General features: G+C 44.9%; 1 protein-coding gene across 4 annotated transcripts in view; it reads right to left on the reverse strand.

Annotated features, from left to right (window-relative positions):
- The window catches only part of ARSL (arylsulfatase L), a 32,076-nt gene extending 15,806 nt beyond the window's left edge, over window positions 1–16,270 (reverse strand). For 2 of the 4 annotated variants that reach the window (XM_050776653.1, XM_050776652.1), the window contains exons 1-5: window positions 16,095–16,270; window positions 8,171–8,213; window positions 6,394–6,555; window positions 3,544–3,665; window positions 1,247–1,369 (exon numbers count right to left, since the gene is read on the reverse strand). In XM_050776653.1, the coding sequence (XP_050632610.1) occupies window positions 1,247–1,369; window positions 3,544–3,665; window positions 6,394–6,555; window positions 8,171–8,193 (430 nt within the window). In that variant the 5' untranslated portion in view covers window positions 8,194–8,213; window positions 16,095–16,270. Of the gene's footprint in view, window positions 1–1,246; window positions 1,370–3,543; window positions 3,666–5,572; window positions 5,863–6,393; window positions 6,556–7,716; window positions 7,995–8,170; window positions 8,214–16,094 lie in introns of those variants that run through there. The other 2 variants (XM_050776655.1, XM_050776654.1) reach the window with 2 other exon arrangements.
- Window positions 16,271–17,249: the final 979 nt, after the last annotated feature.

Genomic DNA, 17,249 nt, shown 5'->3' on the forward strand with positions numbered 1-17,249 from the left:
AAATTAAAGAACATTTTATAATTTTTAATTTTTAGAAATATATAATTTATTGAATTTTATATTCATTGTATCCACTAGTCATGTTGTTTGTTATCAATAAATGGAACTATTGATAAAAATCATTACTATAACACAATAATGATAATGGCAACTTGGTCTCCTCTCAAGGAACTATTGCCATTCATTTTGTTTTTCATCCAGTACATAACATGCTTTGTTGACTTGTAGAAGAATAACCATGTTAGTTATGGAAGCTGACAGGGAGGTATAATTCTAGTAGACATCTTCATACACACTGAAGGGAAAAATAGGTAGCATTACAGACCTTTTTGATAAAATAATGTATTTTTTCTTATTTTTTTTTATCATGGTCTACGAGAACATTGTGTGAGATGCCAAATATTTCATTAAGGTGATGTTCCTTTTCTTTCTTTCTTTTTCTTTTTTTGTAGAGACAGGGTTTCGCCATGCTGCCCAGGCTGGTCTCATACTCCTGGCCTCAAGCGATCCACCCACCTTGGCCTCCCAAAGTGCTGGGATTACAGGCATGAGCCACCGCGCCTGACCAGAGTCACTTTTGTAAAGGCACTAATCCCACATATGAGGCTCCACCTTCACAACCTCATCACCTCCCAAAGGCTTCACCTCCTGACTCCATTACCTGGGGGGTAAGAGTTTCAACACAGGAATTTTAGGGGGACACAAACATTTAGATCACAGCGCTAAACTAGCTCAATTGATCCATAAACCAACCATGAAAGAGCTGAAGGTGTTCAGTCTAAGACACTAATGTCTAAGACACAAAGTCCATGTGAAGGGCGGGAGAGGATCCCACAGAACAAAGCAGCGATTGCGTGTTGTGCAACAGAGCTTGGAGTGTATGCCATAGGCATGAGCACATTTTATTTCTTTTTTAAATTTATTATTATAATTATTTTTTTGTAGAGGTGGGGTCTTGCTATGTTGCCCAGGTGGGTTTCAAACTTCTGGGCTCAAGCACTCTGTCCACCTTGGCCTCTCAAAGTACTGGGATTATAGGCATGAGCCACCTTGCCTGATCTGGTATTTCTTGAGTATCTACTTTGCAGTAAACAACCTGGAAAGTAACATGGTTCCTAGATATATGCAGCTTTCTGTCTAGTGGAAAATCCCACAGCACCTCACCCATTTTCCTTTCCAAACTTTTTAGCTGAATGTCCCTTCCATGTAAAAGTCATGCGCGTACCACTTTTAAAAACGTACATACCTATGAGTCCAGTGGCATAGCCTTTCTCTTTCAATATTTTTGCAAAAGTTGTCTCATTTGTTGGAAGACCTCCAGATGCTCCAGTCCATTGAAGAACACGGTAACCAATGCTGGAAACCATCCCTTTGAGCAATTATTAAGAAAAAGAACTACTGTTACACATTTTTTTTTTCTGTTTGTTATTTATTATTTATTTAAAAATAGAACGCTTGGTAAAAATCTCTCTTACTTAAAATTAAATTGAAAATGGACTTCCTATATGACTTTGCCTAGTGGACTGCATTTTTGGCAGCAAAGTAAATGATTAATTTGTTGAAAACGTTAGTGAGAAGATGGACTTTCCCGTTATGTGCAGGTTATAAGTAATATAATTCAGTGAACAAGGAATAAAACACTTACAATGTTTTTTTTTTTTGTGTTAATTAATTTATTTAGAGATGAGGTCTTGTTCTGTCGTCCAGGCTGGAATGCAGTGGTGTAATCAATGCCCACTGCAGTCTCGATCACCTGGGCTCAAACGAGCCTCCCACCTCAGTTACCTGAGTAGCTGGGACTACAGGTGCGCACCACCACACCTGGCTAATTTTAAAATTTTTTGCAGAGACAGGGTCTCACTCTGTCACCCAGACTTGAGTGCAGTGGCATGACTATAGATCACTGCAGCCTTGAACTCCTGGGCTCAACTGATCCTCCCACCTCAGTCTCCCAAGCAGCTGGGACTACAGGGGCACACCACCATGCCTAGCTAATATTTTTAAATTTTTTGTAGAGATGGGATCTCACTATGTTGCCCAGGCTGGTCTTGAACTCCTAGACTCAAGTAAATCCTCCCACCTCAGCCTCCTAAAGTGTTGGGATTAGAGTCATGAGCCATTGTGCCTGAGCTAAAAATGATTTTATAATTTCATCAAACTCTTGATATAATCCAAAGGTTCTCAAACTTGTCTGCCCATTGGAATCGTGTGGGGAGCTTCAAAATATTCTGATGCCTGGTTATCACCCCAGGGGTGCTAATTTTTATCAGTCTTGGGTGGAACTTGGGCTTTCGGATGGTAGGAATATCCTCTGGATGATTCTAACGTACTGACAAGGTTAGTAGCCACTGATAAAATTTTATTCTGCTCTCTAGACATTCCAAATCTTTACCCAAGGGTTCGTTTGTATGTTTTGAGACAGCGTCTTGCTCTGTCACCCAGGCTGGAGTGCAGTGGCGTGATCTCGGCTCACTGCAACCTCCACCTCCCGGGTTCAAGCAATTATCCTGCCTCAGCCTCCCAAGTAGCTGGGACTACAGGCACTCATCATCACACCCAGCTAATTTTTGTATTTTTAGTAGAGACGGGGTTTCCCCATGTTGGCCAGGCTGCTCTCGAACTCCTGACCTCAAGTGATCTGCCTGCCTCAGCCTCCCAAAGTGCTGGGATTACAGGCATGAGCCACCACACCCAGCCTCTACCCAAGTGTTTTAAAATGTAGGTGTTACGTATCATTATTATTATTATTAAAGTTTTATCATTATTTAGCTATGGCAAGGCCAACAGATCAGGAGATGACTGTCATTGGAGAGATAGTTTATTACTCACAGTTCTTGATAGTTTATTACTCACAGTTTAAGAGGAGGCAGGGGTGAGCCATGCTGTGTGATTATATGGGGAAGCTTCAGGGTTGGTCAGGAGGCAGAGGGAGTGAGGGGAAAGCATGGAAAAAGCCTTTCTTATTTATTGTTTTTCTTTTTTGGAAAGCAATTGGCAAGGTAGGGTAAGTCGGCTTAAGACTGGCCAGTTTGTACAATTTCCGTGGGCTTTCATCTGTAGGGGCTGTCCCTAGAAAGCTGGTACCTGATTCTGGGGGCATTAGGGCAAAGAGAGAGTGGCCCCATATATGAAAACCTCATAAAGGTGATGGTTAGGGGTGTGTGCTCTGGATTGATTGGTTTATCTATGAAAGGTGCACTCCCAAGTGACTTGTTTGCTGTCTCTAAGAACTGGCTAGCCCTGGGAGGGCCAGTCCTGCCAAGGTCAGCAAAGCCCTAAGATGTCAAAGCATCAGAATATAAAAGCTGCCTGGGCACGGTGGCTCACGCCTGTAATCCCAGCACTCTGGGAGGTCAAGGAAGGGGGATCTTTTGAGCCCAGCATTTCAAGATCAGTATGGGCAAGATAGAGAGAGACACTCCCGCCCCACCAATCTCTATTTAAATTAAAAAAAAAACCTAATAAAAAAACCAAAATGTACAAACTAAAAACTATGATTAATACACCAGGCCGCACCCTAGTGCAGTTGAAAGAGAGACTAACCTGATCGAACAGGGTATCTGCCCGTGAGGAAGGCAGCTCTGCTCGGGGTGCACAAAGATGCGGCAGAGATGTGTTGGGTCAGCTTCACGCCGTCCTCTGCGAGGCGGTCAATATTTGGAGTCCTATGGAGGGACACATTAACAGCTTTACTTGTTAAAATTAGACAGGATTTTCATAAGCACAGCTACATGCTACTTAATAGACGGTCTGCTGGTCATTGTAGAGCGCTTCAAGATGTTCTTAGGAATGACCTAAACGTAATGTCAAAGATTTCTAATGTTTTCTGAACCTTTAAGGAAACATCAACTCATTTAAATAGAAGTGAGTGGCTGGACGCGGTGGCTCATGCCTGTAATCCTAGCACTTCGGAAAGCCAAGGCAGGAGGATTGTTTGGGGCCAGGAGTTCAAGACCAGCCGGGCCAACATGGCGAGACCCTGTCTCTACCAAAAAAAACCTACAAAAATAGAAAAATTAGCCAGGAATGGTGGCGCATGTCTGTAGAACCAGCTACTTGGGAGACTGAGGAAGGAGGATTGTTTGAGCTCAGGAGTTCGAGGCTGCAGTGAGCTGTGATTGCAACACTGTACTTCAGCCTAGGTGACGGAGAGACAACCTGTCTCTGAAATAAATAAATGAATGAGTAGATAGAGTGACTAAGTTTCCATAAGGCACTATTGGTACTGAGAGAGCAACCTCAGAGGGAATGCAGAACTGAGAGCCCAGGGCACCTTCTCCGGGACTCACAGTGTTCATGAGAAGGTTTGACTTCATGGACGCCAACACACTGTAAGTGCTACATGAGGGTGGAAGGCTGGAATTCAGACAGGAGGATGGACTAGCTCTAGCTCATGACAGATGGACACACCCGATTTTGGCATTAAGAGGGTGTGGACCCTCCTAATGAAAAGCAGAGCTTTCCAGCAGGGAGGACTGAAATCCCGCGTATGTGCTGGGCTTGGCTAGATGGATGGGGTTGGGAGTGAGACGGAGATCAATATTGGTCTTCCGCTTACAGGCAACGACACTGACGGCTTCTGTATGTTTGTTTGTTTGTTTGTATTTTGAGACTGAGTCCAAGCTGGAGTGCAGTGGCACTATTTGAGGCTCACTACAACCTCTCCCTCCCGGGTTCACGTGATTCTCCTGCCTCAGCCTCCCAAGTAGCTGGGATTACAGGTGCCTGCCACCACTCCCAGCTAATTTTTGTGTTTTTAGTAGAGACGGGGGTTTCACCATGTTGGCCAGGCTGGTCTTGAACTCCTGACCTCCAAGTGATCAGCCTGCCTTCGCCTCCCAAAGTGCTGGGATTATAGGCGTGAGCCACCATGGTCAGCCTGTTTATTTTTTGAAACAGGGTCTCACTCTGCTGCCCAGAGCGTAGTGGTCTGATCACAGCTCACTGCAACCTCAAACTCCTGGGCTCAAGTGATCCTCCCACACCTCACCCTCTTGAATAGCTAGGATTACAGGTGCATCCACCATGCCTGGCTAATTTTTTTTTAATTAAAAAAATTAAAATGTGCTGGGAGTGGTGACTCACATCTGTAATCCCAGCACTTTGGGAGGCTGAGGCAGGCGGATCATGAGGTCAGGAGATCGAGACCATCCTGGCTAACACGGTGAAACCACGTCTCTACTAAAAATACAAACAAATTAGGGGGGCATGGTGGCGGGCACCTGTAGTCCCAGCTACTCGGGAGGCTGAGGCAGGAGAATGGCATGTAGAGATGGAGCTGGCAGTGAGCCAAGATCGTGCCACTACACTCCAGCCTGGGTGACAGAGCAAGACTCCATCTCAAACAAACAAACAAAAATAATGTTTATATTTTGTAGAGGTAGGATTTCACTGTTTCCTAGGCTGGTCTTGAACTCCCGGCCTTCAGTGATCCTCCTGCCTCAGCCTCCCAAAGAGCTGGGATTACAGTCATGCCCGGCTGATAGCATTTCTAAAGCATTGTCCATTATGTACTGGGTGGATAAAAATCATATTTAAAAAATGAAACGAGGACGGGCACAGTGGCTCATACCTGTAGTCCCAGCACTTTGGGAGGCTGAAGCGGGTGGATCACTTGAGGCCAGGAGTTCAAGACCAGCCAGGCCAATATGGCAAACCCTGTCTCTACTGAAAATACAAAAATTATCCAGGCGCGGTGGCAGGCGCCTATAATCCCGGCTACTCTGGAGGCTGAGGCAGGAGAATCACTGGAATCCCGGAGGCGGAGGTTGTAGTGAGCCGAGATCGCGCCACTGTACTCCAGCCTGGGCAACACAGTGAGACTCTCTCAAAAAAAAAAAAAAAAAAAGAAATGAGGCCAGGTATGGTGGCTTACATCTGCAATACCAGCACTTTGGGAGGCTGAGGCGTGTGGATCACTTGAGCCCAGAAGTTGGAGACCAGCCTGGGCAACATGGCAAAACTCCACCTCCATAAGAAATTTAAAAATTACCCAAGCATGATGGTGGGCACCTGCAGTCCCAGAATTACTCGGGAGGCTGAGGCAGGAGGATCACTTGAACCTGGGAGGTCGAGGCTGCAGTGAGCTGTGATTGTACCAGTGCAATCCAGCCTGGACCACAGAGCAAGACTTTATCTCAGATAAACATAAAAAAAAAAAAATAAATAAAATAGAAATAAAAATGAAATGAGCAGTCATATGTAGGATGGATTGAGGTGGGGTTAGTGCTGGCGTGGGAAGAAAGTAACATTAGGGAGTGTTAGAAAACGCAGAAGTGCAGAACTCTTGAAGTGTGAACTGCCAAGATCAAGGGTTATATGCATTTTCAGTGGCTTCTCTTTCTTCTGGTGTCTGCACTGGGGGCACCAGGTGAGTAATTCTCTGTCCCTTGCCTCATGGTGTTGTTGCCATAGCAGCCAATGTCCCCGATGCCGAGGTCGTCTGCCATCAGAAGAAGGATGTTCGGTCGGGAGGTGGAAATGTTGCTGGAAGCTGATGGCACCAAACCTAGCAGCACAGACAGCATCCCGGCCAGCCAGCTCCTGAAACACAACCTGTCAGAGACTGCATCACGCTCCTGTCCATCTCGCTTGCAGAACTTGTGTATGGGGGAAGGTGGCATCACTATGTTAAGAGGTATTGATATTATCATCACATTTCAGAATAGCTTTGAGGACATCTCTTAGGCATTTGATTGTTTTTCTCTGGTTACAATTAACTGATACTGTTGATGACTTTATTTGGCCTTTAAGTGTTTGTTTTTGGATGCTCTAAAGTCTGTTGTTTTAAACTCACGATTAACAGAAAGCCTTGGTGGGGTGCAGTGGCTCACTCCTGTGAGCTCAGTATCTTGTGAGGCCGCAGCGGGTGGATTGCTTTAGCACAGGAGTTCAAGACCAGCCTGCGCAACATGGTGAAAACTCATCTCTACAAGAAATACAAACCTTAGCTGGGCATGGTGGCATGTGCCTGTAGTCCCAACTACTGCAAAGGCTGAGGTGGGAGGATTGCTTGAGCCTGGGAGGTTGAGGCTGCAGCGAGCTGAGATCGCAACACTGCAGGGCAACAGAGCAAAGCTGTCTCAAAACTACGGCAACAGCAACCATAAAAAGCAGAAACAGACAGAAAGCCTGCCTTGGTCATGGTTTCTTGGATGGATCGGGTCCCCAGAACAGCTATTGTCCCTTCTCCGTTGCCTCTTCTTCATTGTTCTTCCTTAAGCAAATTGTGTTGAATACAGGGAATGGGGGCTGGGGTTAGGGGTTGGACCACCCAGCAGAGCAAGGAAGAGACACAAGCTTGGGGCAAGGTGAGACACAGTGAGCTGCTACTTCTGAGTCTATGAAAACCCTCTGCGCATTGCAGCGCGCAGATGAACATACCCAGGACTGACTTCTTTAGCCCACTGGTATCTGAGGAGAAGTGGGTTTGGAGGTGAAGGAGGTTCTAGCCTGGAGGAGAAAGCCCTGGTAGTTGCGTACCCCGAGGGAGCATTTCCACAGGGCTTGGTGACATACAGCCTGCCACTATCATTGCTGCCTCTTTCATCGATGCCACCCTGGGAATGCATGTGGACAGCAGGGCCATAGTGTCCCAATCCCCAGTGGGATGCAGTAAAGATATAATCTGAGTCTCCAAGAAGGTTTGCAGTAGGGGAAACCCTGATTTTCCCTGGAAAACCAGACACCTGGCCGATGGTAGAGGTTGATGCCCACCCGATTTGCCAAGAATTAAATACAATTCCCTCTGAGGCTGCCTGGGACAACATCAGATCAAGGGAGCATGGAGCACATCTATTAATCACGGGTCTCATGCTTCATTCTCCAGATGCAGGATCAATCACTATCAGTGCATTCTGAGAAAGAACCATCAAGAGATCCAGAAGTGGTCAGGCGTGGTGGCTCATGCCCATTATCCAAGCACGTTGGGGGGCCAAGGCGGTAGCATCACCTGAGCCCAGGTGTTCAAGACCAGCTTGGGCAACATGGTGAGACCCTGTCTCTATATAAGAAAGGAAAAAAAGTAAGAAGAAAAGGAAGGAAGGAAGGAGAGAAAGAAAGAAAGATAGATAGAAAGAAAAAGAAAGAAAAAAAGAAAGAAAGAAAGAAAGAAAGAAAGAAAGAGAAAGAAAGAAAAGACTATTAATGAGTGCATATAATTGTATCTTACCAAGAATGGTGCAGACGTAACATGTTGTCTCTATCTCTACTTCCTGTAAGACATAAAGATGTCCACAATCACATTGACAGCAGAAATTGAACTGATTATAAATAAAACAGTAAGTAATTAGAAAGGGGAACTTTGATTCCCGTTCATGATATCAATAGCAAAAATATCTTAAAACAATGACCAAAATGTCATAAAGGAATGCTCTTCCCGAGTGAAAAGGCTTCGAAAATGTTTGATGCTATGTTAAGAATGTAAAGCATGTTTCAATACACAGCCAGATGGAGTCTTCAGAGAAAGAGGAGGAAAGTGATCACAGGGTCTCCATCCCCTTTACCAGCTTTCATAGCCCACGAGTGACGTGGTCAGGGCAGAAGATCGCCAAGTGAGGAGAGAATCCCAGTGTCCGGAAGCAGCTTCTTTTGTCTTCTGCTTCCTGAGCCCAGGGCGAGGGTGATTGCTAATGTCCAGAAACGCAGAGAGAGTCCTGATTTGGAAGGGGGAAGCGGGGCAAGATCAAAGCTTGGATGATACACGAAAGAATCTGAGTAGAGGGTATGAAGATCAGAAATACAATGAGAGGCTGGGCGTGGTGGCTCATGCCCGTAATCCCAGCTCTTTGGGAGGCGGCAGTGGGAGGATTGCTGGAGCCCAGGAGGTGCGGACTCGAAAACAGAACTGGGAGTGTCAGTGTGAAGGAAAAAGGCCTAGAGGACTCGCAGGCACTGAGTGCTGCATGAAGGAGAGAAGCATTCGCCTTCTTTGCTAGGGGCAGGTGCTGCAGGAAGACGGGGCGACCATTGCCCACACTTGGAAATGTTCTGTCCATGGAGGGAAACGGGCGACCCCAAAGCACAGAGGGGTGGCCCCTCAGTCTCTCCAAAAAGTGAGGGAGAGCCCAGGGTGGAGAGCCCAGGGTGGAGAGCCCAGGGTGGAGAGCCCAGGGTGCAGAGCCCAGGGTGGAGAGCCCAGGGTGCAGAGCCCAGGGTGGAGAGCCCAGGGTGGAGAGCCCAGGGTGCAGAGCCCAGGGTGGAGAGCCCAGGGTGGAGAGCCCAGGGTGCAGAGCCCAGGGTGGAGAGCAGGAAAGGAGTGAGATGGAAGATAACAATTAGAGTTGCAGACAGCAAGAGGTCGCCTTCAGGGTACTGCAGTGGTCTCACCCCATGTGGCTTGTGCATGGGACTGAGGACAAAGCTCGGATTTTTCTTTTTATCTTGCCTGAATTCCTATCTAAGGGGTCTGGAGAGTCGTGCACTACAAACCATAAATTCTCATCAGAAGGGTTTCATTTAACTATATATCGTGACTTGCTTTCCAATCTGACTCCGGCATAACATGGGACAAATAAGAAAATCAAAACATTTTACCCCAAAACATGTTTCTTTGCCATATCTTGGAATGGTGCTGTAAAGCTGTCCTTTGTGGGGAAAAATTTGCATCTGTAAAGATGTAAATAATTTCTATTCACATAGAGATTCACATCTTTTTCTTCCAGACCTTCCCAATCCTGAAAAGATTAACTAAGACTCTAGCACCTTTTAAAGGTCTGAATAGTGTCATCTAGTGTCTCTAAGGGCAGCCACTATAAGACTCCAGAAGAACCTTGGTCTCCACAATCTTTTATCTTAACCTGAACATTTCTTTTCTAGGGATCCCAGGTTTGTTTGTTTGTTTTTTTTTTTCTTTTTTGAGACGGAGTCTCGCTCTGTTGCCCAGGCTGGAGTGCAATGGCACCATCTTGGCTCACTGCAAGCTCCGCCCCCCGGGTTCAAGTGATTCTCCTGCCTCAGCCTCCTAGGATCCCAGGTCTTTAGACGAACTCAACCAATTGTCAACCAGGAAATGTTTAAATCTATGTATAAGCTGGAAGTCCCCTGGCTTTGACTTGTTCCACCTTTCTGAACCAAACCACTGTATTTCTTAAATGTATTTGATTGCTGTCTCATGCCTCCCTAAAATGTATAAAACCAAGCTGCACCCCAATCACCTTGGGCACATGTTCTCAGGACCCCCTGAAGACTGTGTCATGGGTCATGATCATTCCTATTTGGCTCAGAATAAATCTCTTCAAATATTCTACAGAGTTCGCTTCTTTTCGTTGAGTGGACGTGGGCATGCCTAGAAGATAAAGAGACAGGAGCGTGCAGATGTGTTGGGTTTCTGCCTCTGAGTAACCAGGGGAGTGACCTGGCCACTTTTAGAAGGGCCGAGCAGCCAGTGAGTGAGGACACACTGGAGCCAGCAGGCACTGAGAGCCTAGAGGTGGCCATGGTGGCTGTCCCGGTGAAACCTGACCAAGGATAGACACAGCTGGTGTGGGAGCGGGGAGGGCAGAGAGGAGGGGTGGGCAAGGTCCGAAGGGCTGCAAAACCCCAGGGTGTGAGTGGGAGAGAAGCGATTGGTTGAGGGATTTCCCCTTATCGCCTTTTAGGGGATGCTGGGAGGGGTGTTTGCTCCTAGCAGGATTCAGGGACAAAACCAGTCTTCTGAGAAAGACAATGAGCTTTCTGAAAGGAAAATAAATCTTGAGGCCCGCAAGTCACTAAGCTAAAGCTGAAAGTCAAGCTGGGAACTGCCTAGGGCCTCTGCCTCCCATTCTAGTCAAAGTCACCCCTCTGCTCACTGAGATGACATGTATCTGATCGCCTCCTTTGGAAAGGCTCATCAGAAACTCAAAAGAAGGCAACTGTTCCTCTCTCACCCTGTCTGTGACCTGGAAGCTCCCTCCCTGCTGACAGTCTTCCTGCCTTTGCTTCAAGCTGTCCCGCCTTTCCAGACCGAACCAGTGTGCTTCTGACATTATTGATGGATGTCTAACACTGAATTGCTACATCTCCAGTAATTTTCCGTCTGTTGAAGAGAAAAAGACCTCAGATATCATTTGTGCTTTGTTTAGAACACAGAAGGAAGGGATAAGGTGTACGCCCTGCTCGTGAGGTTTGTTTGTTTGTTTGTTTGTTTTACCCTAGAGAGCACACACAATTCTCATATTCTAAAAGCAATAGCAAAAGACGCAATTACTTTCCACCAACCTAATGGCACCTCCACCGGGAAATAGATTGATTTAAAATTGTACATGGAGGGAAAACCAAAATGAGCATTTAACACCCTCAGCTTTGCTTTCTGACCTACAATGTCACGCTGCCGATGGTCAGAAAACTGAATAGAAGCAAAATACTGTACAAATGTAATGAGAAAACCCCAAACCACCACCCAATAGGGGAAGACGGTTTGCAGCAATCCTGCCCAGCAGCGGTTTATCTCTGGGTGTGGCGATTTAGTTAAAGTGTTCTTTTTCTAATTTTTCTTTTCTTTTCCTTTTTTTTTTTTTTGAGATAGGGTCTTGCCGTCTCACCTAGACTGGAGAGCAGTGGTGCGATCATAGTTCACTGCAGCCTCAAATTCTTGGGCTCAAGCGATCCTCCCACCTCAGCCTCCCAAGTAGCTGAAACTACAGGCACCTGCCACTATGCCTGGTTATTGATTTTTTTTTTTTTTTTTTTTAAAGTAGAGGTGGGATTTCCTCTTTTGCTCAGGCTGGTCTCAAACTCCTGGGCTCAAGGGATCCACCCACCTCGACCTCCCAAAGTGCTCGGATTACAGATTTTAGCCACCGTGCTCGACCTAATTTTTCTTTCTTCTGCAATGTTATGTATTTATAAGTAAAAAGATGAAATTTTTTCTTGGAGAAAAACGTTAAAAAAATAAAGAGATGGTGATAAAAGCCTTGAATGAGTTTAATTTTGGAAGCTGTGACATTGAGGTGACCCAGAGCCTGGGGCCTGCCCAAGGCCTCTCCTGCAGATTAGAAAACAAATCCCCCTTTTCCAGGAAAGAGCTACATTCCTAGGCCTGTAAGTCACTGGTACTGCTTTATAAAAACAAACTGGGCAATTATTCAGAGACAGAAAAGGGAACGGGGATCTCTTTGTTCACCACACTGCCTCATGCCTGGGGCTGGAGTCCCATTCCAGCACAAACGAACCTTCACAGGACTCACCTCTGCTCCTGGGTTCCCTCCTGAACCCCCGATCAAGAAAAGGAAGGTTCTCTTCCAAAGGAAGCAAGCGTGAAGGCAGAGAGCACTCCCACAAGGCTTTGAGCTGGGAATGATTGACTTTGAGTTTGTTTTTCCCATGTCAGAAGATCAGAGAGAGTAAGGACAGACCGAGCGAGCACAGACTCCCCCTACATCGCAGCATGGGGGAGTCTCAAAGCCACGCCCACGTCTACCAATCCAGTAGTCAGTTTCCTTAGGTTTTTATTTTGTTTTATTTTTTGTAGAGACAGGGTTTCGCTATGTGGCCCAGGCTGGTCTCAAAGCCCTGAGCCCAAATGATCTGTCCTCTTTGGCCTCCTGAAGTGCTGGGATTACAGGCGTGAGCCACCACGCTCTGCCAATGTCCTTAGGTTTTTAAGTGACTGCCTAGCTGTTACACAGGGCGCTTGCTATAATATGATCATATCCAGCCTGGCATGGTGGCTCATGCCTGTAATCCCAGCGCTTTGGGAGGATGAGGCAGGAAGATTGCTTGAGGCCAGGAGTTTCAGAGCAGCTTGGGCAGCAAAGTGAGATGCTGTCTCTTCAAAAATAAAAAAAAATTAGGCTGGGCATTGTGGCTCATGCCTGTAATCCTAGCACTTGGGAAGGTTGAGGCAGGAGGATCGCTTGAGCCCAGGACTTCGAGACCAGCCCGGGCATCATAGCAAGACCCTGTCTCTACAAATAATAAAACAATTAGCCAGGCACGGTGGCATGCGTCTCTAGTCCCAGCTACTCAGGAGGCTGAGGTGGAAAGATTGATCCTGGGAGGTTGAAGCTGCAGTGTCACTCCAGCCTGAGTGACAGAGCAAGACCTGGCCTCAAAAAAAATTGTTTTTCAAGAAGTTATTTGTTTAGTGGTAAATGAAGTAAATAAGAAATAATAAAGATAAGATAAAAAAGAAAAAAAATTTTTTAAGTAAACAAACAAAGAAGTAAAAAGGCCAGGCACAGTGGCTCATGCCTGTAATTCCAGCACTTTGGGAGGATGAGGTGGGCTGATCACTTGAGCCCAAGAGCTCGAGACCAGCCTGGCCAACATGGTGAAACCCTGTCTCTACTGAAAATACAAAAATTAGCCAGGCATGGTGTTGCATGCCTGTAATCCCAGCTACTCGGGAGGCTGAGGCAAGAGAATTGCTTGAACCCGGGAGTTGGAGGTTGCAGTGAGGCGAGATCGCAGCATTGCCCTCCAGCCTGGGCAACGGAGAGAGACTCTGTCTCAATAATAATAATAATAATAATAATAATAAACACTAAAAAGAAAAGAAAAGAAAAAATAAAAAGAAAAAAATAAGCAAAAAAAAAAAAGTGAAAAAAGGATTATTTTCAAGCAGTGCTTGATTTTAAAACAAAAAGATGGGCTGGGCATGGTGGCTCACGCCTGTAATCCCAGCACTTTGGGAGGCCGAGGCGGGCAGATCACCTGAGGTCAGGAGTTTGAGACCAGCCTGGCCAACATGGAAAAACCCCATCTCTACTAAAAATACAAAAATTAGCTGGGTGTGGTGGTGCACACCTGTAATCCCAGCTACGTGGGAGGCTGAATAGGAGAATTGAACCCAGGAGGTGGAGGTTGCAGTGAGCCGAGATTGTGCCACTGCACTCCAGCCTGGGCGACAGAGTGAGACTCCGTCTCAAAAAAGAAAAGAAAAGACAAGACAAGATCAAGGGGGCAGGAAGCAGTTTCTGAGGCACTGCATGATCATTGTGGGGAAGTTACTCTATGGAATGGAAACTTACACAACGGTCCCTATTATTCAACCATCCTTGACTTACAAGGACGGGGTTCCATAGAGTTCCACCTGCTGTCTCTTCACAACTTCACATGCAGCCACATACTGGGTCTGTGAAAAGTCACACAGCCCGCCTGACCTCACTTCCTCCTGACGTGGCTGTGGAAACCACCCTGCTTCCTGGATGAGGAGCTGAAACGCTGGCACACTCCGGCCTGACTCATTTTTACGAGTAAACGGTTTTGATGGCATGTCTCCAAATGAGTATTAGAAGGGGTGTCAGAAACGCGTTCTTTTCCTGCCACAGGTGTGTGCCCTAATGGTAATTGCTTTGACTTTGTGATTTTTGGCAACAAATCTTAAGTCATTTCCTCATAGGGGGCCTAAAGGAATATTTTCATCTATATTTCAATTTGTATATTCATATTTATTACATATAATATATAATAACTTTTGTATATCATACATAGTATAAATGTATGTAAAATGTGTAAATAAGGCTGGGCGTGGTGGCTCACGCCTATAATCCCAGCACTTTGGGAGGCGGAGGTGGGAGGATTGCTTGAGCCCAGGAGTTCAAGATCAGTCTGAGCAACAAAGTGAGATCCTATCTCTAGAAAAAAAATCCAATAATAATAATAAAATAAAATTTATAAATATAATATATAATATATAAATATATAATAAAGCATAATTTTTCTTTATTAAAATATGCATGTTTTTCTTTATAAAAATAATATGCACTTTAAAATATATATGTACATATATGTATAGATACATAAAATATGTACATGTATGTACACATATACATAAAATACATGTTATAAAATGCACATATAAATATAAACATAAAACATATGTAAACATGTAGATATAGACATCTATATACATGTTTATATGTTCACGTCTTTTTATATATGTACATGCATATAATGTATATATGTACATGCATATAATGTATATATGTACATGGATGTATATATAACATACATATATACATAATATATATACATACAAAGCATGTACATCTATACATTAATATATGTACATTTTTTAATAAAAATGTTTACAGTGTATGTATAGTACATATACACATATAAAACAAGTACATATATACATATAACATACATATGTATATGATTTTTCTAAGAAAAAGCATATTAAGGGCTGCTTCTGACTTGCCTGGGGAACATGGTTTGTTTGTTTTATCTGGCTGGTTATTTTGGTGTCTAAATATAGGACCCTCAATCATGGTTGAACAGTCGTATGATGTACGGTTATATATCAAGTCTGTGGCCTACCTCTGAAGTGATGTATTTATGTATTTAGCGACACAATAAAAGCAGATTTTTCTTTTCCAAAGAACTCTGCACTTTAACCCTTAGAATGTTAAACATTTTGGTCCAGATTGAGTTTTTACTACTGAATAAAATTTTCTACTGTTTCATTCTAAAGATACAAGATATCTTTAGAAAGAGACAAGGCTGGGCGCGGTGGCTCACGCTTGTAATCTCAGCTGGCACACTCTGGCCTTTGGGAGGCCGAGATGGGAAGATCACTTGAGGCCAGGAGTTTGAGACCAGCATGGACAACATGGCAAGATCCTGTCTCAATTTAAAATAAAACAAAATAACAAAATATAGACTGCAATAAAATATAATACAATACAATACAAGTAAAGACAAAAGAAAAAGACGAGGAAGCGCCCATGCGAGACTGACAATGTAGCCTTTGATTCTCTTCCCGCCCTGATCTCAGCCCCGGGCTGCGAGCCTGTGTTCAGCGTTTTGCCTGGGCCCTGTTCCCAAACCCAATTTCGCTTTTCACCTCCAGTATCTCCTCAATGTTCAGTGCATGTGCCTTCAGCAGCGCTAAGATAAGAATCTAGTGTGGATGCCATGTCTCCCATTTGGTATATCTTTCCTTGTTGCTTTTTCTTACGCATTACGTTTCGAAATCTCCCATGTAAAATCTGTTCTTGATATTTGCACTGATTATTATCATTATTATTTTGAAAGGAAATTACTTTTAAAACATTGACAGGGACTTGTTTGAAAAGACGCAGTTTGGCACAAAAGAATACGCCCTGGAGCGTCTCTGCACGTGCAAAAGCCGGCCTGTGAGAAGAAGCCCAAGGAAGGCCAGTTACCTGAGATGCAGTTGTGTCAGGGCGACAGCGGCTGGATTCAGCAGGGAGGCTGTTCCTTGGAAGAAACGTCTTCTGCTTGCCAAAACAGACACGCACAGGCTGTCTCGGCAGCACCGAACGGCTGGCTCACGCATGTGCGTAGCTGATTCACTCTGAAAAGCAGCAACAGGAATTCCGCAGAAACCAAGTTAGGTTGTCCCAGGAACAGATCAGGCAAGTCCCCTAGGAATGTACTGCTGGCTCTTTCAGGCGTCCACAAAAGACCTTCTGTTCTATTTGCAGAACCTCACTCTCAGGGAAGGAGCCCAGACATCTGGTGCTGAACACGGAGTTTTTCAATGGCAGGAAGGTGGAATCCCTTCTGGCTTTTGATCTAGACAGAGTGCATTTTCCAAAATGGAAAAGTGCTTCTCTTGAAATTCATCTTGAATAATCACTCCATAGCCCTTAAATTTCATGCCTTTTTCTTTCCTTTTGCTATTTGCCTCAAACATAAAAAGAAGACAGAAAACGATTCAGGTTACACTTGCAACTATGACTGTGCGTACATAGCCGCAACTATTACCATATGTGTACAGCTGCTGACCCATGTGACTCTGTCACTATCACTTCTGTTTAGCTCTGTGCACCAGGGTGTTTTCTCATCTATTTGCCAGGGAGCGCCATTTCTGTTTTCATATTGAGGCGGAGCATACATTGCAGGCAACGTTAGATGTAAAATGAATCACTTCAAGGACTTTTTTTCAAATAAGAGCTGTCTGCACACTTCTACGTCTTGACTCACAAAAATATTCATCCTAATGCATTTATAGTCTCCATAGCCTGAACATTGCAGAGTTTGGATTTGAGACCCCCGCTTGCCAAATAAGCCGTCTTACAAACCTGTAGCTCCATGCATTCTTTGTGAGTCTGACACATCAGAAAGAACAAAGCACAGGCTCCATGGGCTTAAGAACACCTAGCACTCTAGGCCAAGTCTACTAGATTATGTTGCTCTTGAGGGAAGGCTGTCAACACTCATACAGTTATTTTTTGCACAAGTTGAACATCAAGGAGATAAAACCAGGATCCAAATTGGAACTCCCAGGTTGCCTGACCTTCAGCCTGACTTTCTGTGTTCTGGGATGAGGCATGGTTACGCCACTACCCTACTAT

The sequence above is a fragment of the Macaca thibetana genome, chromosome X (genome assembly GCF_024542745.1).
Source record: "Macaca thibetana thibetana isolate TM-01 chromosome X, ASM2454274v1, whole genome shotgun sequence".
In the NCBI taxonomy this organism is placed as follows: Eukaryota; Metazoa; Chordata; class Mammalia; order Primates; family Cercopithecidae; genus Macaca; species Macaca thibetana.